The sequence below is a fragment of the Oncorhynchus gorbuscha genome, unplaced genomic scaffold (genome assembly GCF_021184085.1).
Source record: "Oncorhynchus gorbuscha isolate QuinsamMale2020 ecotype Even-year unplaced genomic scaffold, OgorEven_v1.0 Un_scaffold_4295, whole genome shotgun sequence".
NCBI lineage: Eukaryota > Metazoa > Chordata > Actinopteri > Salmoniformes > Salmonidae > Oncorhynchus > Oncorhynchus gorbuscha.
Genome location: NW_025748342.1, coordinates 1 through 17500, shown reverse-complemented (window position 1 = coordinate 17500; position 17500 = coordinate 1). Strand labels below are relative to the sequence as shown.

Sequence of the window (17500 nt, the reverse complement as noted above, 5' to 3'; positions counted from 1 at the left end):
GCAGTGAGTGGTAATGTATAGATCAGCCCTTCCTCATGGTAGGACAGAGCAGTGAGTGGTAATGTATAGTTCCTCATGGTAGGACAGAGCAGTGAGTGGTAATGTCTAGATCAGCCGTTCCTCATGGTAGGACAGAGCAGTGAGTGAGTGGTAATGTATAGTTCCTCATGGTAGGACAGAGCAGTGAGTGGTAATGTATAGATCAGCCCTTCCTCATGGTAGGACAGAGCAGTGAGTGGTAATGTATAGTTCCTCATGGTAGGACAGAGCAGTGAGTGGTAATGTATAGATCAGCCCTTCCTCATGGTAGGACAGAGCAGTGAGTGGTAATGTATAGTTCAGCCCTTCCTCATGGTAGGACAGAGCAGTGAGTGGTAATGTATAGTTCCTCATGGTAGGACAGAGCAGTGAGTGGTAATGTATAGTTCCTCATGGTAGGACAGAGCAGTGAGTGGTAATGTCTAGTTCAGCCCTTCCTCATGGTAGGACAGAGCAGTGAGTGGTAATGTATAGTTCCTCATGGTAGGACAGAGCAGTGAGTGGTAATGTCTAGTTCAGCCCTTCCTCATGGTAGGACAGAGCAGTGAGTGGTAATGTATAGTTCCTCATGGTAGGACAGAGCAGTGAGTGGTAATGTCTAGTTCAGCCCTTCCTCATGGTAGGACAGAGCAGTGAGTGGTAATGTATAGTTCCTCATGGTAGGACAGAGCAGTGAGTGGTAATGTCTAGTTCAGCCCTTCCTCATGGTAGGACAGAGCAGTGAGTGGTAATGTATAGTTCCTCATGGTAGGACAGAGCAGTGAGTGGTAATGTATAGATCAGCCCTTCCTCATGGTAGGACAGAGCAGTGAGTGGTAATGTATAGTTCCTCATGGTATGACAGAGCAGTGAGTGGTAATGTCTAGTTCAGCCCTTCCTCATGGTAGGACAGAGCAGTGAGTGGTAATGTATAGTTCCTCATGGTATGACAGAGCAGTGAGTGGTAATGTATAGTTCCTCATGGTAGGACAGAGCAGTGAGTGGTAATGTATAGTTCCTCATGGTATGACAGAGCAGTGAGTGGTAATGTATAGTTCCTCATGGTATGACAGAGCAGTGAGTGGTAATGTATAGTTCCTCATGGTATGACAGAGCAGTGAGTGGTAATGTATAGCTCAGCCCTTCCTCATGGTAGGACAGAGCAGTGAGTGGTAATGTATAGTTCCTCATGGTAGGACAGAGCAGTGAGTGGTAATGTATAGATCAGCCCTTCCTCATGGTAGGACAGAGCAGTGAGTGGTAATGTCTAGTTCCTCATGGTAGGACAGAGCAGTGAGTGGTAATGTATAGATCAGCCCTTCCTCATGGTAGGACAGAGCAGTGAGTGGTAATGTAGTTCCTCAGATCAGCCCTTCCTCATGGTAGGACAGAGCAGTGAATGTATAGAAGTGGAACTAACAGGCAAAACGTGTGAACGATATCAGGGCACATCGGCTCTGATAGACCCGATCCTCTCTCAATCAGATGACTTGGGACACAGTTGACAGAAGTTCCCGAAAGTAACCAATTCTAGTATCGATGCTACTAAACGGTTAATGTTTTAGTACCATGCAGTACTACAACACACACACACACACACACACGATGACTGGGGTTAGTCACAGCTACTGGTCAAGCTAACTTCCTGTTCTCAACGGTTGTTCCTGTGAACTTGTGTTTGTGTGACTGAGACACACTAGTGGAGTCTCATGGCATCCTATTGACTTGTGTTTGGTAGTATACTGAGATACTAGTGGAGTCTCATGGCATCCTATTGACTTGTGTTTGGTAGTATACTGAGATACTAGTGGAGTCTCATTGACTTGTGTTTGGTAGTATACTGAGATACTAGTGGAGTCTCATTGACTTGTTTGGTAGTATACTGAGATACTAGTGGAGTCTCATAGACTTGTGTTTGGTAGTATACTGAGATACTAGTGGAGTCTCATTGCATCCTATTGACTTGTGTTTGGTAGTATACTGAGATACTAGTGGAGTCTCATTGACTTGTGTTTGGTAGTATACTGAGATACTAGTGGAGTCTCATTGACTTGTGTTTGGTAGTATACTGAGATACTAGTGGAGTCTCATTGACTTGTGTTTGGTAGTATACTGAGATACTAGTGGAGTCTCATTGACTTGTGTTTGGTAGTATACTGAGATACTAGTGGAGTCTCATGGCATCCTATTGACTTGTGTTTGGTAGTATACTGAGATACTAGTGGAGTCTCATTGACTTGTGTTTGGTAGTATACTGAGATACTAGTGGAGTCTCATTGACTTGTGTTTGGTAGTATACTGAGATACTAGTGGAGTCTCATTGACTTGTTTGGTAGTATACTGAGATACTAGTGGAGTCTCATAGACTTGTGTTTGGTAGTATACTGAGATACTAGTGGAGTCTCATTGCATCCTATTGACTTGTGTTTGGTAGTATACTGAGATACTAGTGGAGTCTCATTGACTTGTGTTTGGTAGTATACTGAGATACTAGTGGAGTCTCATTGACTTGTGTTTGGTAGTATACTGAGATACTAGTGGAGTCTCATTGACTTGTGTTTGGTAGTATACTGAGATACTAGTGGAGTCTCATTGACTTGTGTTTGGTAGTATACTGAGATACTAGTGGAGTCTCATGGCATCCTATTGACTTGTGTTTGGTAGTATACTGAGATACTAGTGGAGTCTCATGGCATCCTATTGACTTGTGCAGTGGAGCCTCACATAGTAGTATACTACCCTGGTATATAGCAGTACACTACCCTGGTCTATAGTAGTATACCACCCTGGTCTATAGTAGTATACCACCCTGGTCTATAGTAGTATACTACCCTGGTCTATAGTAGTATACCACCCTGGTCTATAGTAGTATACTACCCTATAGGGCCCTGATCTATAGTAGTATACTACCCTGGTCTATAGTAGTATACTACCCTGGTCTATAGTAGTATACCACCCTGGTCTATAGTAGTATACTACCCTATAGGGCCCTGATCTATAGTAGTATACTACCCTGGTCTATAGTAGTATACCACCCTGGTCTATAGTAGTACACCACCCTGGTCTATAGTAGTACACCACCCTGGTCTATAGTAGTACACCACCCTGGTCTATAGTAGTACACCACCCTGGTCTATAGTAGTACACCACCCTGGTCTATAGTAGTATACCACCCTGGTCTATAGTAGTATACCACCCTGGTCTATAGTAGTATACCACCCTGGTCTATAGTAGTATACCACCCTGGTCTATAGTAGTATACCACCCTGGTCTATAGTAGTATACCACCCTGGTCTATAGTAGTATACCACCCTGGTCTATAGTAGTATACCACCCTGGTCTATAGTAGTACACCACCCTGGTCTATAGTAGTACACCACCCTGGTCTATAGTAGTATACCACCCTGGTCTATAGTAGTATACCACCCTGGTCTATAGTAGTATACTACCCTGGTCTATAGTAGTATACCACCCTGGTCTATAGTAGTATACCACCCTGGTCTATAGTAGTATACCACCCTGGTCTATAGTAGTATACCACCCTGGTCTATAGTAGTACACCACCCTGGTCTATAGTAGTATACCACCCTGGTCTATAGTATTATACTACCCTATAGGGCCCTGATCTATAGTAGTATACTACCCTGGTCTATAGTAGTATACTACCCTGGTCTATAGTAGTATACTACCCTGGTCTATAGTAGTATACTACCCTGGTCTATAGTAGTATAGTACCCTGGTCTATAGTAGTATACTACCCTGGTCTATAGTAGTATACTACCCTGGTCTATAGTAGTACACCACCCTGGTCTATAGTAGTACACCACCCTGGTCTATAGTAGTACACCACCCTGGTCTATAGTAGTACACTACCCTGGTCTATAGTAGTACACTACCCTGGTCTATAGTAGTATACCACCCTGGTCTATAGTAGTACACCACCCTGGTCTATAGTAGTACACCACCCTGGTCTATAGTAGTACACTACCCTGGTCTATAGTAGTATACCACCCTGGTCTATAGTAGTATACCACCCTGGTCTATAGTAGTATACCACCCTGGTCTATAGTAGTATACCACCCTGGTCTATAGTAGTATACCACCCTGGTCTATAGTAGTATACCACCCTGGTCTATAGTAGTATACCACCCTGGTCTATAGTAGTATACCACCCTGGTCTATAGTAGTATACCACCCTGGTCTATAGTAGTATACCACCCTGGTCTATTGTAGTACACTACCCTGGTTTATAGTAGCACACCACCCTGGTCTATAGTAGTACACTACCCTGGTCTATAGTAGCACACCACCCTATAGGTCCCTGGTCTATAGTAGTACACTACCCTAGTCTATAGCAGTACAATACCCTGGTCTATAGTAGCACACCACCCTGGTCTATAGTAGTACACCACCCTGGTCTATAGTAGTATACTACCCTGGTCTATAGTAGTATACTACCCTGGTCTATAGTAGTATACTACCCTGGAGATGGACTGGCTGAGGGTCGTACCCTGATAACATGTAATGTGGTCTATTCATTCCTGATATGTAGATGGACTGGTTGAGGGTCGTACCTGATAACATGTAGATGGACTGGCTGAGGGTCGTACCCTGATAACATGTAGATGGACTGGTTGAGGGTCGTACCCTGATAACATGTAGATGGACTGGTTGAGGGTCGTACCCTGATAACATGTAATGGGGTCTATTCATTCCTGACATGTAGATGGACTGGTTGAGGGTCGTACCCTGATAACATGTAGATGGACTGGCTGAGGGTCGTACCCTGATAACATGTAGATGGACTGGTTGAGGGTCGTACCCTGATAACATGTAGATGGACTGGTTGAGGGTCGTACCCTGATAACATGTAGATGGACTGGTATGTAAATGGGGTCTATTCATTCCTGACATGTAGATGGACTGGTTGAGGGTCGTACCCTGATCACATGTAGATGGACTGGTATGTAAATGGGGTCTATTCATTCCTGACATGGAGATGGACTGGTTGAGGGTCGTACCCTGATAACATGTAGATGGACTGGTTGAGGGTCGTACCCTGATAACATGTAGATGGACTGGTTGAGGGTCATACCCTGATAACATGTAGATGGACTGGTTGAGGGTCGTACCCTGATAACATGTAGATGGACTGGTTGAGGGTCGTACCCTGATAACATGTAGATGGACTGGTTGAGGGTCGTACCCTGATAACATGTAGATGGACTGGTTGAGGGTCGTACCCTGATAACATGTAGATGGACTGGCTGAGGGTCGTACCTGATAACATGTAGATGGACTGGTTGAGGGTCGTACCCTGATAACATGTAGATGGACTGGTTGAGGGTCGTACCCTGATAACATGTAGATGGACTGGTATGTAAATGGGGTCTATTCATTCCTGACATGGAGATGGACTGGTTGAGGGTCGTACCCTGATAACATGTAGATGGACTGGTTGAGGGTCGTACCCTGATAACATGTAGATGGACTGGTTGAGGGTCGTACCCTGATAACATGTAGATGGACTGGTATGTAAATGGGGTCTATTCATTCCTGACATGGAGATGGACTGGTTGAGGGTCGTACCCTGATAACATGTAGATGGACTGGTTGAGGGTCGTACCCTGATAACATGTAGATGGACTGGTTGAGGGTCGTACCCTGATAACATGTAGATGGACTGGTTGAGGGTCGTACCCTGATAACATGTAGATGGACTGGTTGAGGGTCGTACCCTGATAACATGTAGATGGACTGGCTGAGGGTCGTACCCTGATAACATGTAGATGGACTGGTTGAGGGTCGTACCCTGATAACATGTAGATGGACTGGTTGAGGGTCGTACCCTGATAACATGTAATATGTTTACAACCAGCCAGCCAGCCAGGAGAGCCAGTCAACTAACCAGTCAGCCAGCCAGCTAGTCAACCAGTCAGCCAGCCAGCTAGTCAACCAGTCAGCCAGCCAGCTAGTCAACCAGTCAGCCAGCCAGTTAGTCAGTCATTGTGAAAGAGAACACAACATTACACAACCATCCCAAGACAAGACCAGACCTGACCCTGTCTGATATGTTTACAACCAACCAACCAGCCAGCCAGCCAGCCAGGAGAGCCAAACAACCAGCCAGCCAGCCAGCCAGTCAACTAACCAGCCAGTCAGCCAGTCAGCCAGCCAGCCAGCCAGCCAGCCAGCCAGCCAGCTAGTCAACCAGTCAGCCAGCCAGCCAGCCAGTCAACCAGTCAGCCAGCCAGTTAGTTAGTCAGCCAGCCAGTCAACCAACCAGCCAGCCAGCCATCCAGCCAACCAACCAGCCAGCCAGCCATCCAGCCAACCAACCAGCCAGCCATCCAGCCAGTTAGTCAGCCAACCAGTGTGCCACTCCTCTGATCTGATGTTTAGGCAGGGAAACAGGCAGGCCAATCACATTACCTCATGGTGAGTCACCACGCCTGTTTGTAGCGCCTTTCTGTCTGACTCCCTTTCAGTTTGGTGAAACAAATACTGTCCCGTCAGAAACTCACACTGCCTTCAGACCGTATTCACACCCCTTATTCCACATTATGTACTTAGTGTCTGAATTCAAAATGTGATGTTGTTTTTTTTGTCTCACCAAACTACACACAATACCCCATAATGACATCACAATACCCCATAATGACATCACAATACCCCATAATGACATCACAATACCCCATAATGACATCACAATACCCCATAATGACATCACAATACCCCATAATAACAAAGTGAAAACACGTTTTTGTTTTTAAATCTTTGCACATTTATTGAAAATTAAACACAGAAATGAACTACGTGACCAAAAGTATGTGGACACCTGCTCGTCGAACATCTCATTCCAAGATTATGGTCATTAATATGGAGTTGGACCCCCCTTGCTGCTATAACAGCCTCCTCTCTTCTGGGAAGTCATTAATATGGAGTTGGACCCCCTTTGCTGCTATAACAGCCTCCTCTCTTCTGGGAAGTCATTAATATGGAGTTGGACCCCCCCTTGCTGCTATAACAGCCTCCTCTCTTCTGGGAAGGCTTTAATATGGAGTTGGTCCCCCCTTGCTGCTATAACAGCCTCCTCTCTTCTGGGAAGGCTTTAATATGGAGTTGGACCCCCCTTGCTGCTATAACAGCCTCCTCTCTTCTGGGAAGTCATTAATATGGAGTTGGACCCCCCTTGCTGCTATAACAGCCTCCTCTCTACTGGGAAGTCATTAATATGGAGTTGGACCCCCCTTGCTGCTATAACAGCCTCCTCTCTTCTGGGAAGTCATTAATATGGAGTTGGACCCCCCTTGCTGCTATAACAGCCTCCTCTCTTCTGGGAAGTCATTAATATGGAGTTGGACCCCCCTTTGCTGCTATAACAGCCTCCACTCTTCTGGGAAGTCATTAATATGGAGTTGGACCCCCCATGCTGCTATAACAGCCTCCTCTCTTCTGGGAAGTCATTAATATGGAGTTGGACCCCCCTTTGCTGCTATAACAGCCTCCACTCTTCTGGGAAGGTTTTCCACTAGATGTTGGAACATTGCTGCTATAACAGCCTCCACTCTTCTGGGAAGGCTTTCCTCTAGATGTTGGAACATTGCTGCTATAACAGCCTCCACTCTTCTGGGAAGGCTTTCCACTAGATGTTGAAACATTGCTGCTATAACAGCCTCCACTCTTCTGGGAAGGCTTTCCACTAGATGTTGGAACATTGCTGCTATAACAGCCTCCACTCTTCTGGGAAGGCTTTCCACTAGATGTTGGAACATTGCTGCTATAACAGCCTCCACTCTTCTGGGAAGGCTTCCCACTAGATGTTGGAACATTGCTGCTATAACAGCCTCCACTCTTCTGGGAAGGCTTTCCACTAGATGTTGGAACATTGCTGCTATAACAGCCTCCTCTCTTCTGGGAAGGCTTTCCACTAGATGTTGGAACATTGCTGCTATAACAGCCTCTACTCTTCTGGGAAGGCTTTCCACTAGATGTAGGAACATTGCTGCTATAACAGCCTCCACTCTTCTGGGAAGGGTTTCCACTAGATGATGGAACATTGCTGCTATTCCAATTCATCCCAAAGGTTTTTGCTGAGGTTGAGGTCAGGGCTCGGTGCAGGCCAGTCAAGTTCTTCCACACCGATCTTGACCAACCATTTCTGTATCAACCTCGCTTTGAGCACGGGGGCATTGTCATGCTGAAACAGGACAGGAAACTGTTGTCACAAAGTTGAAAGCACAGAATCACAGATCTTAGGCTTGTGTGCGGCTGCTCGGCCATGGAAACCCGTTTCAAGAAGCTCCCGACAAACAGTTCTTGTTCTGACGTTGCTTCCAGAGGCAGTTTGGAACTCAGTAGTGAGTGTTGCAACAGACGATTTTTACACGCTTCAGCACTCGGTGGTCCTGTTCTGTAAGCTTGTGTGGCCTACCACTTTCCGACTGAGCCGTTGTTGCTCCTAGATGTTTCCACTTCACAATAACAGCACTTACAGTTGACCGGGTTAGCACAAGCAGAGCAGAAACTTCACCAACTGACTTGTTGAAAAGGTGGTGGTGCCACGTTGAAAATAACTGAGCTCTTCACTTTTTAATTTTTAATTGTTTTAATTGAACCTTTTTTAAATTTATTTTATTTATTTATTCAAGTCAGTTAAGAACACATTCTTATTTTACAATGACGGCCGACCCCTCCCCAAACCCGGACGACACTGGTCCAACTGTGCGTCGCAAGGCCGTTCTACTGCCAATGTTTGTCTAAGGCGATTGCATGGCTGTGTGCCTGATTTTTATGGGTGTGGCTGAAATGGAAGAACTAGTATGAAGGGGGTGTCCACATACTGTTGTGTGTATATACAATGCATCTCATTTACATAAGTAGTCACACCCCTTTTGCCTTGACACTCCACTGTTGTGTGTGTATATACAATGTATCTCATTTACATAAGTAGTCACACCCCTTTTGCCTTGACACTCCACTGTTGTGTGTATATATAATGCATCTAATTTACATAAGTAGTCACACCCCTTTTGCCTTGACACTCCACTGTTGTGTGTGTATATATAATGTATCTCATTTACATAAGTAGTCACACCCCTTTTGCCTTGACACTCCACTGTTGTGTGTATATATAATGCATCTCATTTACATAAGTAGTCACACCCCTTTTGCCTTGACACTCCACTGTTGTGTGTATATACAATGTATCTCATTTACATAAGTAGTCACACCCCTTTGATCATCCTTGATGTCGCTATAACTTGATTGGAGTCCACCTGTGGCCAATTGTAATGAGTTGGAACATGGGAACACACCTGTCTATATGAGGTTCCACAGTTGACAGAGCAGAAACTATACCAGGAAGTCCAGGGGACTGTCCGGAGATCTCTGAGAGAGAATTGTGATGAGGCATATATCTGGGGGAAAGGTTATAAAACAACTTCTAGAGTTTTTGAAAGTTTCCAAGAGCACATTGATCTCCAGACGACCCAGACTCTGTCTAGAGCTCGCTGTCTGACCAAACTGAGCAAGCCGGGGGCAAGAAGGACCTCGGTCAGGGAGGGGACCAGGAACCCAATGACCACTCTGACGGAACTACCGAGTTCCCGAGGTGAGATGGGAGAACCTGCCAGAAGGACAACGGGTTTCTACAGCACTTTACCAATCTGGGCTTTATGGGGAGTGGCCGGACGGAAGCCACTCCTTGATAAAAAAAAAAAAGGCACATGATAGCACACCTGGAGATTGCAAAAGGCAAAAGAGTCTGTGGTCCAACCAGGCACAGCTCATCACCTGTCTAACACCGTCCTTACCGTGAAGCATGGTGGTGGCGGCATCATGCGATGGGGATGCTTTTCAGCAGCAGGGACTGGGGAGACTGGTAAGGTTAGAGGGAACAATGAATGGAACCAAATACAGGCACATCCTTGACGAGAACCTGCTTGAGTGCAAACGACCTTAGATTGGGGGCGAAGATTTGACTGTTTTTCAGGGACTGGGAGACTAGTCAGGATCGAGGGAAAGATGAACGGAGCGAAGTACAGAGATCCTTGATGAAAACCTGCTTGAGTACAAACGACCTTAGACTGGGGGCGAAAATTTGCCAAAGCAACGCTGGAATGGCTTCAGAACAAGAATGTGAAAGTCCTTGAGTGGCCCAGCCAGACTTGAATCCCATTGAAAATCTGTGGAAAGACTTGAAGATTGCTGTTCACCGCCGCTCCCCATCTAACTTAACAGAGCTTAAGAAAATCTGCAAGGAACAATGGGAGAAAATCCAGACGTGCAAAGCCGATACAGACCTACCCAAGACGACTCCAAGCCGATACAGACCTACCCAAGACGACTCCAAGCTGATGCAGACCTACCCAAGTTGATGCAGACCTACCCAAGTTGATGCAGACCTACCCAAGACGACTCCAAGCCGATACAGACCTACCCAAGACGACTCCAAGCCGATACAGACCTACCCAAGACGACTCCAAGCCGATACAGACCTACCCAAGATGACTCCAAGCTGATACAGACCTACCCAAGACGACTCCAAGCCGATACAGACCTACCAAAGACGATTCCAAGCCGATACAGACCTACCCAAGACGACTCCAAGCCGATACAGACCTACCCAAGACGACTCCAAGCTGATGCAGACCTACCCAAGACGACTCCTAGCTGATGCAGACCTACCCAAGACGACTCCTAGCTGATACAGACCTACCCAAGACGACTCCTAGCTGATACAGACATACCCAAGATGACTCCAAGCTGATACAGACCTACCCAAGACGACTCCTAGCCGATACAGACCTACCCAAGACGACTCCAAGCTGATACAGACCTACCCAAGACGACTCCAAGCCGATACAGACCTACCCAAGACGACTCCTAGCTGATACAGAAACCTTGTGTCCCATCGAGGTGTGGTGACCTCACCGTCATCACGTTGTCCCATCGAGGTGTGGTGACCTCACCGTCCATCACGTTGGGCCCATAGACAGGTGGTGACCGCACCGGCCATCACGTTGGGACCATCGAGGTGTGGTGACCTCACCTTCCATCACGTTGGGCCCATAGAGGTGTGGTGACCTCACCGGCCATCACTTTTTCCCATCGAGGTGTGGTGACCTCACCGGCCATCACGTTGGCCCATAGAGGTTTGGTGACCTCACCGTCCATCACGTTGGCCCATCGAGGTGTGGTGACCTCACCGTCCATCACGTTGGGCCCATCGAGGTGTGGTGACCTCCCCGTCCATCACGTTGGCCCATAGAGGTGTGGTGACCTCCCCGTCCATCACGTTGGCCCATCGAGGTGTGGTGACCTCCCCGTCCATCACGTTGGCCCATAGAGGTGTGGTGACCTCCCCGTCCATCACGTTGGCCCATCGAGGTGTGGTGACCTCACCGTCCATTACGTTGTGGTGACCTCACCGCCCATCACGTTGTGGTGACCTCACCGTCCATTACGTTGTGGTGACCTCACCGTCCATTACGTTGTGGTGACCTCACCGTCCATTACGTTGTGGTGACCTCACCGTCCATCACGTTGTCCCATAGAGGTGTGGTGACCTCACCGCCCATCACGTTGTGGTGACCTCATCGTCCAACACGTTGGGCCATAGAGGTGTGGTGACCTCACCGTCCATCACGTTGGGCCATCGAGATGTTGTGACCTCACAGTCCATCACGTTGGGCCATAGAGGTGTGGTGACCTCACCGTCCATCACGTTGGGCCCATAGAGGTGTGAGGTCACCACACCTCACCGTCCATCACGTTGTCCCATCGAGATGTGGTGACCTCACAGTCCATCACGTTGGGCCATAGAGGTGTGGTGACCTCACCGTCCATCACGTTGGGCCCATAGTGGTGTGAGGTCACCACACCTCACCGTCCATCACGTTGTCCCATCGAGGTGTGGTGACCTCACCGTCCATCACGTTGGGCCCATAGTGGTGTGAGGTCACCACACCTCACCGTCCATCACGTTGTCCCATCGAGATGTGGTGACCTCACCGTCCATCACGTTGTCCCATCGAGATGTGGTGACCTCACCGTCCATCACGTTGTCCCATCGAGGTGTGGTGACCTCACCGCCCATCACGTTGTGGTGACCTCATCGTCCATCACGTTGTCCCATCGAGGTGTGGTGACCTCACCGTCCATCACGTTGGGCCCATAGAGGTGTGAGGTCACCACACCTCACCGTCCATCACGTTGTCCCATCGAGATGTGGTGACCTCACAGTCCATCACGTTGGGCCATAGAGGTGTGGTGACCTCACCGTCCATCACGTTGGGCCCATAGAGGTGTGGTGACCTCACCGTCCATCACATTGTCCCATCGAGGTGTGGTGACCTCACCGTCCATCACGTTGGGCCCATAGAGGTGTGGTGACCTCACCGTCCATCACGTTGTCCCATCGAGGTGTGGTGACCTCACCGTCCATCACGTTGGGCCCATAGAGGTGTGGTGACCTCACCGTCCATCACGTTGTCCCATCGAGGTGTGGTGAACTCACCGTCCATCACGTTGGGCCCATAGAGGTGTGAGGTCACCACACCTCACCGTCCATCACGTTGTCCCATCGAGATGTGGTGACCTCACCGTCCATCACGTTGTCCCATCGAGATGTGGTGACCTCACCGTCCATCACATTGTCCCATCGAGGTGTGGTGATCTCACCGTCCATCACGTTGTCCCATCGAGGTGTGGTGATCTCACCGTCCATCACGTTGGCCCATAGAGGTGTGGTGACCTCACCGTCCATCACGTTGGCCCATAGAGGTGTGGTGACCTCACCGTCCATCACGTTGTCTCATAGAGGTGTGGTGACCTCACCGTCCATCACGTTGGGCCCATAGAGGTGTGGTGACCTCACCGTCCATCACGTTGTCCCATCGAGGTGTGGTGACCTCACCGTCCATCACGTTGTCTCATAGAGGTGTGGTGACCTCACCGTCTGGCCCGTTCTGAACAGAACACCGCACTTATTAAGTATTTTATTAGGATCCCCATTAGCTATTGCCAAAACAGCAGCTACTCTTCCTAGAGTCCAAACAGAACACAGAGCACAGAACACAGAGCACGGAGCACGGAGCACGGAGCACGGAACACGGAGCACAGAACACAGAACACAGAACACAGAGCACAGAACACAGAGCACAGAACACAGAGCACAGAGCACAGAACACAGAGCACAATTCAGAACATCAATAGACAAGAACAGCTCAAGGACAGAACTACATACATTTAAAAAAAGGCACATGTAGCCTCCATAACAATTCTTAAACACAAACTATCTGGGCCAAATAGGGGGAGAGGCGTTGTGCTGTGAGGTGTGGCTTTATCTGTTTTTTGAAACCAGGTTTGCTGTTTATTTAAAACAATATGAGATGGAAGGAAGATCCATGCAATAAGGGCCCTATATAATACTGTACACTTTCTTCAATTTGTTCTGGATCTGGGGACTGTGAAAAGACCCCCGAGGGGCATGTCTGGTGGGGTCAGTGTGTGTGTAAGTTGACTATGCAAACAGTTTGGGATTTTCAACACAATGTTTCTTACAGTCAGTCTCTCCTCAACTCTCAGCCAAGAGAGACTGACTGCACAGTATTAACATCAGCCCTCTGACTACAATGGAGAGCAAGACGTGCCGCTCTGTTCTGGGCCGCGGCTTCACTAGGTCTTCCTTTGAAGCACTGGGACCAAACGACTGGACAATAATCAAGATGAGATAAAACTAGAGCCGGCAGGACTTGTTTTGTGGAGTGTGATGTCAAACAAGCAGAGCATCTCTTTATTACGGACAGACCCCTCTCCCCATCTTTACAACCATTGAATCAATATGTTTTAACCAGGACAGTTTACAAACTAAGGTAACGGCCAGTCATTTAGTCTCCTCAGCTTGTTAAACAGCCACACCATTCATTACCAGATTCAGCTGAGCTCTAGCACTTAGGGAATGATTTGTACCAAAATACAAAACGCTCTTGGTTTTAGAGATGTTCAGGACCAGTTTATTACTGGCCACCCATTCTAATGTATTGTTATGTACTTCATCATGCGTTGGATTCCTGCTGGGGCCCACCTATACCAAAACATGTAAGCACCCATGACAAAATCTCTCTCCCTCTTTCCTCCCTCCCTCTTTCCCTCCCTCCCTCTTTCCCTCCCTCCCTCCCTCCCTCTTTCCCTCCCTCCCTCCTCTTTCCCTCCCTCTTTCCCTCCCTCCCTCTTCCTCCCTCCCTCTTTCCTCCCTCCCTCCCTCTTTCCCTCTTTCCCTCCCTCCCTCCCTCTTTCCTCCCTCCCTCCCTCTTTCCCTCCCTCCCTCCCTCTTTCCCTCCCTCCCTCCCTCTTTCCCTCCCTCCCTCCCTCTTTCCCTCCCTCCCTCCCTCTTTCCCTCCCTCCCTCCCTTTTCCCTCCCTCCCTCCCTCTTTCCCTCCCTCCCTCTTTCCCTCCCTCCCTCTTTCCCTCCCTCTTTCCCTCCCTCCCTCCAGGTCCCTGAGATCATCAGTACGCTGCGTCAGGCCGGGAAGAGCTCGGCGCGCAACGATGACCTCGCAGCGCCCAAACCCGCCGCCTCTTCCTCCTCAGAAGACTGTACTCCGTCCGCGTCGTCGGCCTTCGGCGCTGCCACCATGTTCGCCAAGAGGTTTGAGGTTCTGTTCTGTGGAAGAGTGACCGTCGCCCACAAGAAAGCCCCGCCCGCTTTGATTGACGAGTGCATCGAGAAATTCAGCCAATCCGTAAGGGCCGGGGGCGATCCTCAACCAGAAAGTGGCGGTGGATTGGTGGACGGGCTGCGGAGAGCTCTGGCCTTACCGACGCTAACGCGAAATGGAGGAACGGGGGATGGAGAGGTCAGGGGAGGAGGGTACCTCTAGTGGTGGGAGGCCGGTGATGTTCCAACCAGACCCCAGTTTCCCCTGCCTCAGAGCCCTGGATGAGAACGGCCTGTCACCTGAACTACACACACACACCGCTGGGGTCCAGCCCACCAGTCTACAGGAGAACAGGACCATGCTGTTCATGGTAACTAACTAACACACACACACACACACACACACACACACACACACACACACACACACACACACACACACACACACACACACACACACACACACACACACACACACACACCGCTGGGGTCCAGCCCACCAGTCTACAGGAGAACAGGACCATGCTGTTCATGGTAACTAACACACACACCCACACACCGCTGGGGTCCAGCCCACCAGTCTACAGGAGAACAGGACCATGCTGTTCATGGTAACACACACACACACACACCGCTGGGGTCCAGCCCACCAGTCTACAGGAGAACAGGACCATGCTGTTCATGGTAACACACACACACACACACACACACACACACACACACACACACACACACACACACACACACACACACACACACACACACACACACACACACACACACACACACACACACACACACCAGTCTACAGGAGAACCGGGCCATGCTGTTCATGGTAACGTACACACACACACACACACACACACACACACACACACACACACACACACACACACACACACACACACACACACACACACACACACACACACACACACACACACACACACTACCAGTCTACAGGAGAACAGGACCATGCTGTTCATGGTAACGTACACACACACACACACACACACACACACACACACACACACACACACACACACACACACACACACACACACACACACACACACACACACACACACACCAGTCTACAGGAGAACCGGGCCATGCTGTTCATGGTAACGTACACACACACACACACACACACACACACACACACACACACACACACACACACACACACACACACACCAGTCTACAGGAGAACAAGACCATGCTGTTCATGGTAACTAACACACACACCACACACACACAACAGACACACACACACACACACACACACACACACACACACACACAACATCCTTATGACTCAGCAAGTCCCGGTGACCCCTACAACACACACTCAGGGTGACCCCGCAGTGGTTGACCCTAGGTACCCCTCTGCCACCCTGTTTCCTGTCCAGGAAGGAAGTGGTCAGCATGGAACCAGGAAGGAGAACGGGGAGCCGTCCAACACAGCAGACACACATCTATAATAAAACCCTGACGTCATCCTGTCGCTACCGGCAACACACACACACACACACACACACACACACACACACACACACACACACACACACACACACACACACACACACACACACACACACACACACACACACACACACACACACACACACACACACACACACACACACACACACACTAACCGTATGATGATGATCAACCACCGCTATACACTATATACGCTCCAGTTGCTCCTTTACACATGCTGCTCCTTTACATGCTGCTCCTTTACATGCTGCTCCTTTACATGCTGCTGCTCCTTTACATGCTGCTGCCCCTTTACATGCTGCTCCTTTACATGCTGCTCCTTTACACATGCTGCTCCTTTACATGCTGCTGCCCCTTTACATGCTGCTCCTTTACATGCTGCTCCTTTACACATGCTGCTCCTTTACATGCTGCTCCTTTACATGCTGCTGCTCCTTTACATGCTGCTCCTTTACACATGCTGCTCCTTTACATGCTGCTCCTTTACATGCTGCTGCTGCCTGCTGCTCCTTACATGCTGCTCCTTTACATGCTGCTCCTTTATGCTGCTCCTTTACATGCTGCTCCTTTACACAAGCTGCTCCTTTACATGCTGCTCCTTTACATGCTGCTGCTCCTTTACATGCTGCTCCTTTACACATGCTGCTCCTTTACATGCTGCTCCTTTACATGCTGCTGCTCCTTTACATGCTGCTCCTTTACATGCTGCTGCTCCTTTACATGCTGCTCCTTTACACATGCTGCTCCTTTACATGCTGCTCCTTTACATGCTGCTCCTTTACACATGCTGCTCCTTTACATGCTGCTCCTTTACATGCTGCTGCCTTTACATGCTGCTCCTTTACACATGCTGCTCCTTTACATGCTGCTCTTTTACAAACTGCTCCTTTACATGCTGCTCCTTTACATGCTGCTGCCCCTTTACATGCTGCCCCTTTACACATGCTGCTCCTTGACATGCTGCTCCTTGACATGCTGCTCCTTGACATGTTGCTCCTTTACATGCTGCTCCTTTACATGCTGCTCCTTGACATGCTGCCCCTTTACATGCTGCTCCTTTACATGCTGCTCCTTTACACATGCTGCTCCTTTACATGCTGCTCCTTTACATGCTGCTCCTTTACATGCTGCTCCTTTACATGCTGCTCCTTTACATGCTGCTCCTTTACATGCTGCTCCTTTACATGCTGCTCCTTTACATGCTGCTCCTTGACATGCTGCTCCTTTACATGCTGCTCCTTTACATGCTGCTCCTTTACATGCTGCTCCTTTACATGCTGCTCCTTTACATGCTGCTCCTTTACATGCTGCTCC

At 48.8% G+C, this 17500-nt stretch overlaps 1 protein-coding gene across 1 annotated transcript in view; it reads left to right on the top strand.

Annotated features, from left to right (window-relative positions):
- LOC124028498 (TBC1 domain family member 1-like) overlaps positions 1-14903 on the top strand; it is a gene marked incomplete at its 5' end in the record, with an annotated part of 31818 nt that extends 16915 nt beyond the window's left edge. Inside the window, one exon of the mRNA XM_046340538.1 lies at positions 14517-14903. Coding sequence (XP_046196494.1) covers positions 14517-14903 — 387 coding nt within the window. The remainder of the gene's footprint in view (positions 1-14516) is intronic.
- Between the last annotated feature and the right edge of the window lie 2597 nt (positions 14904-17500).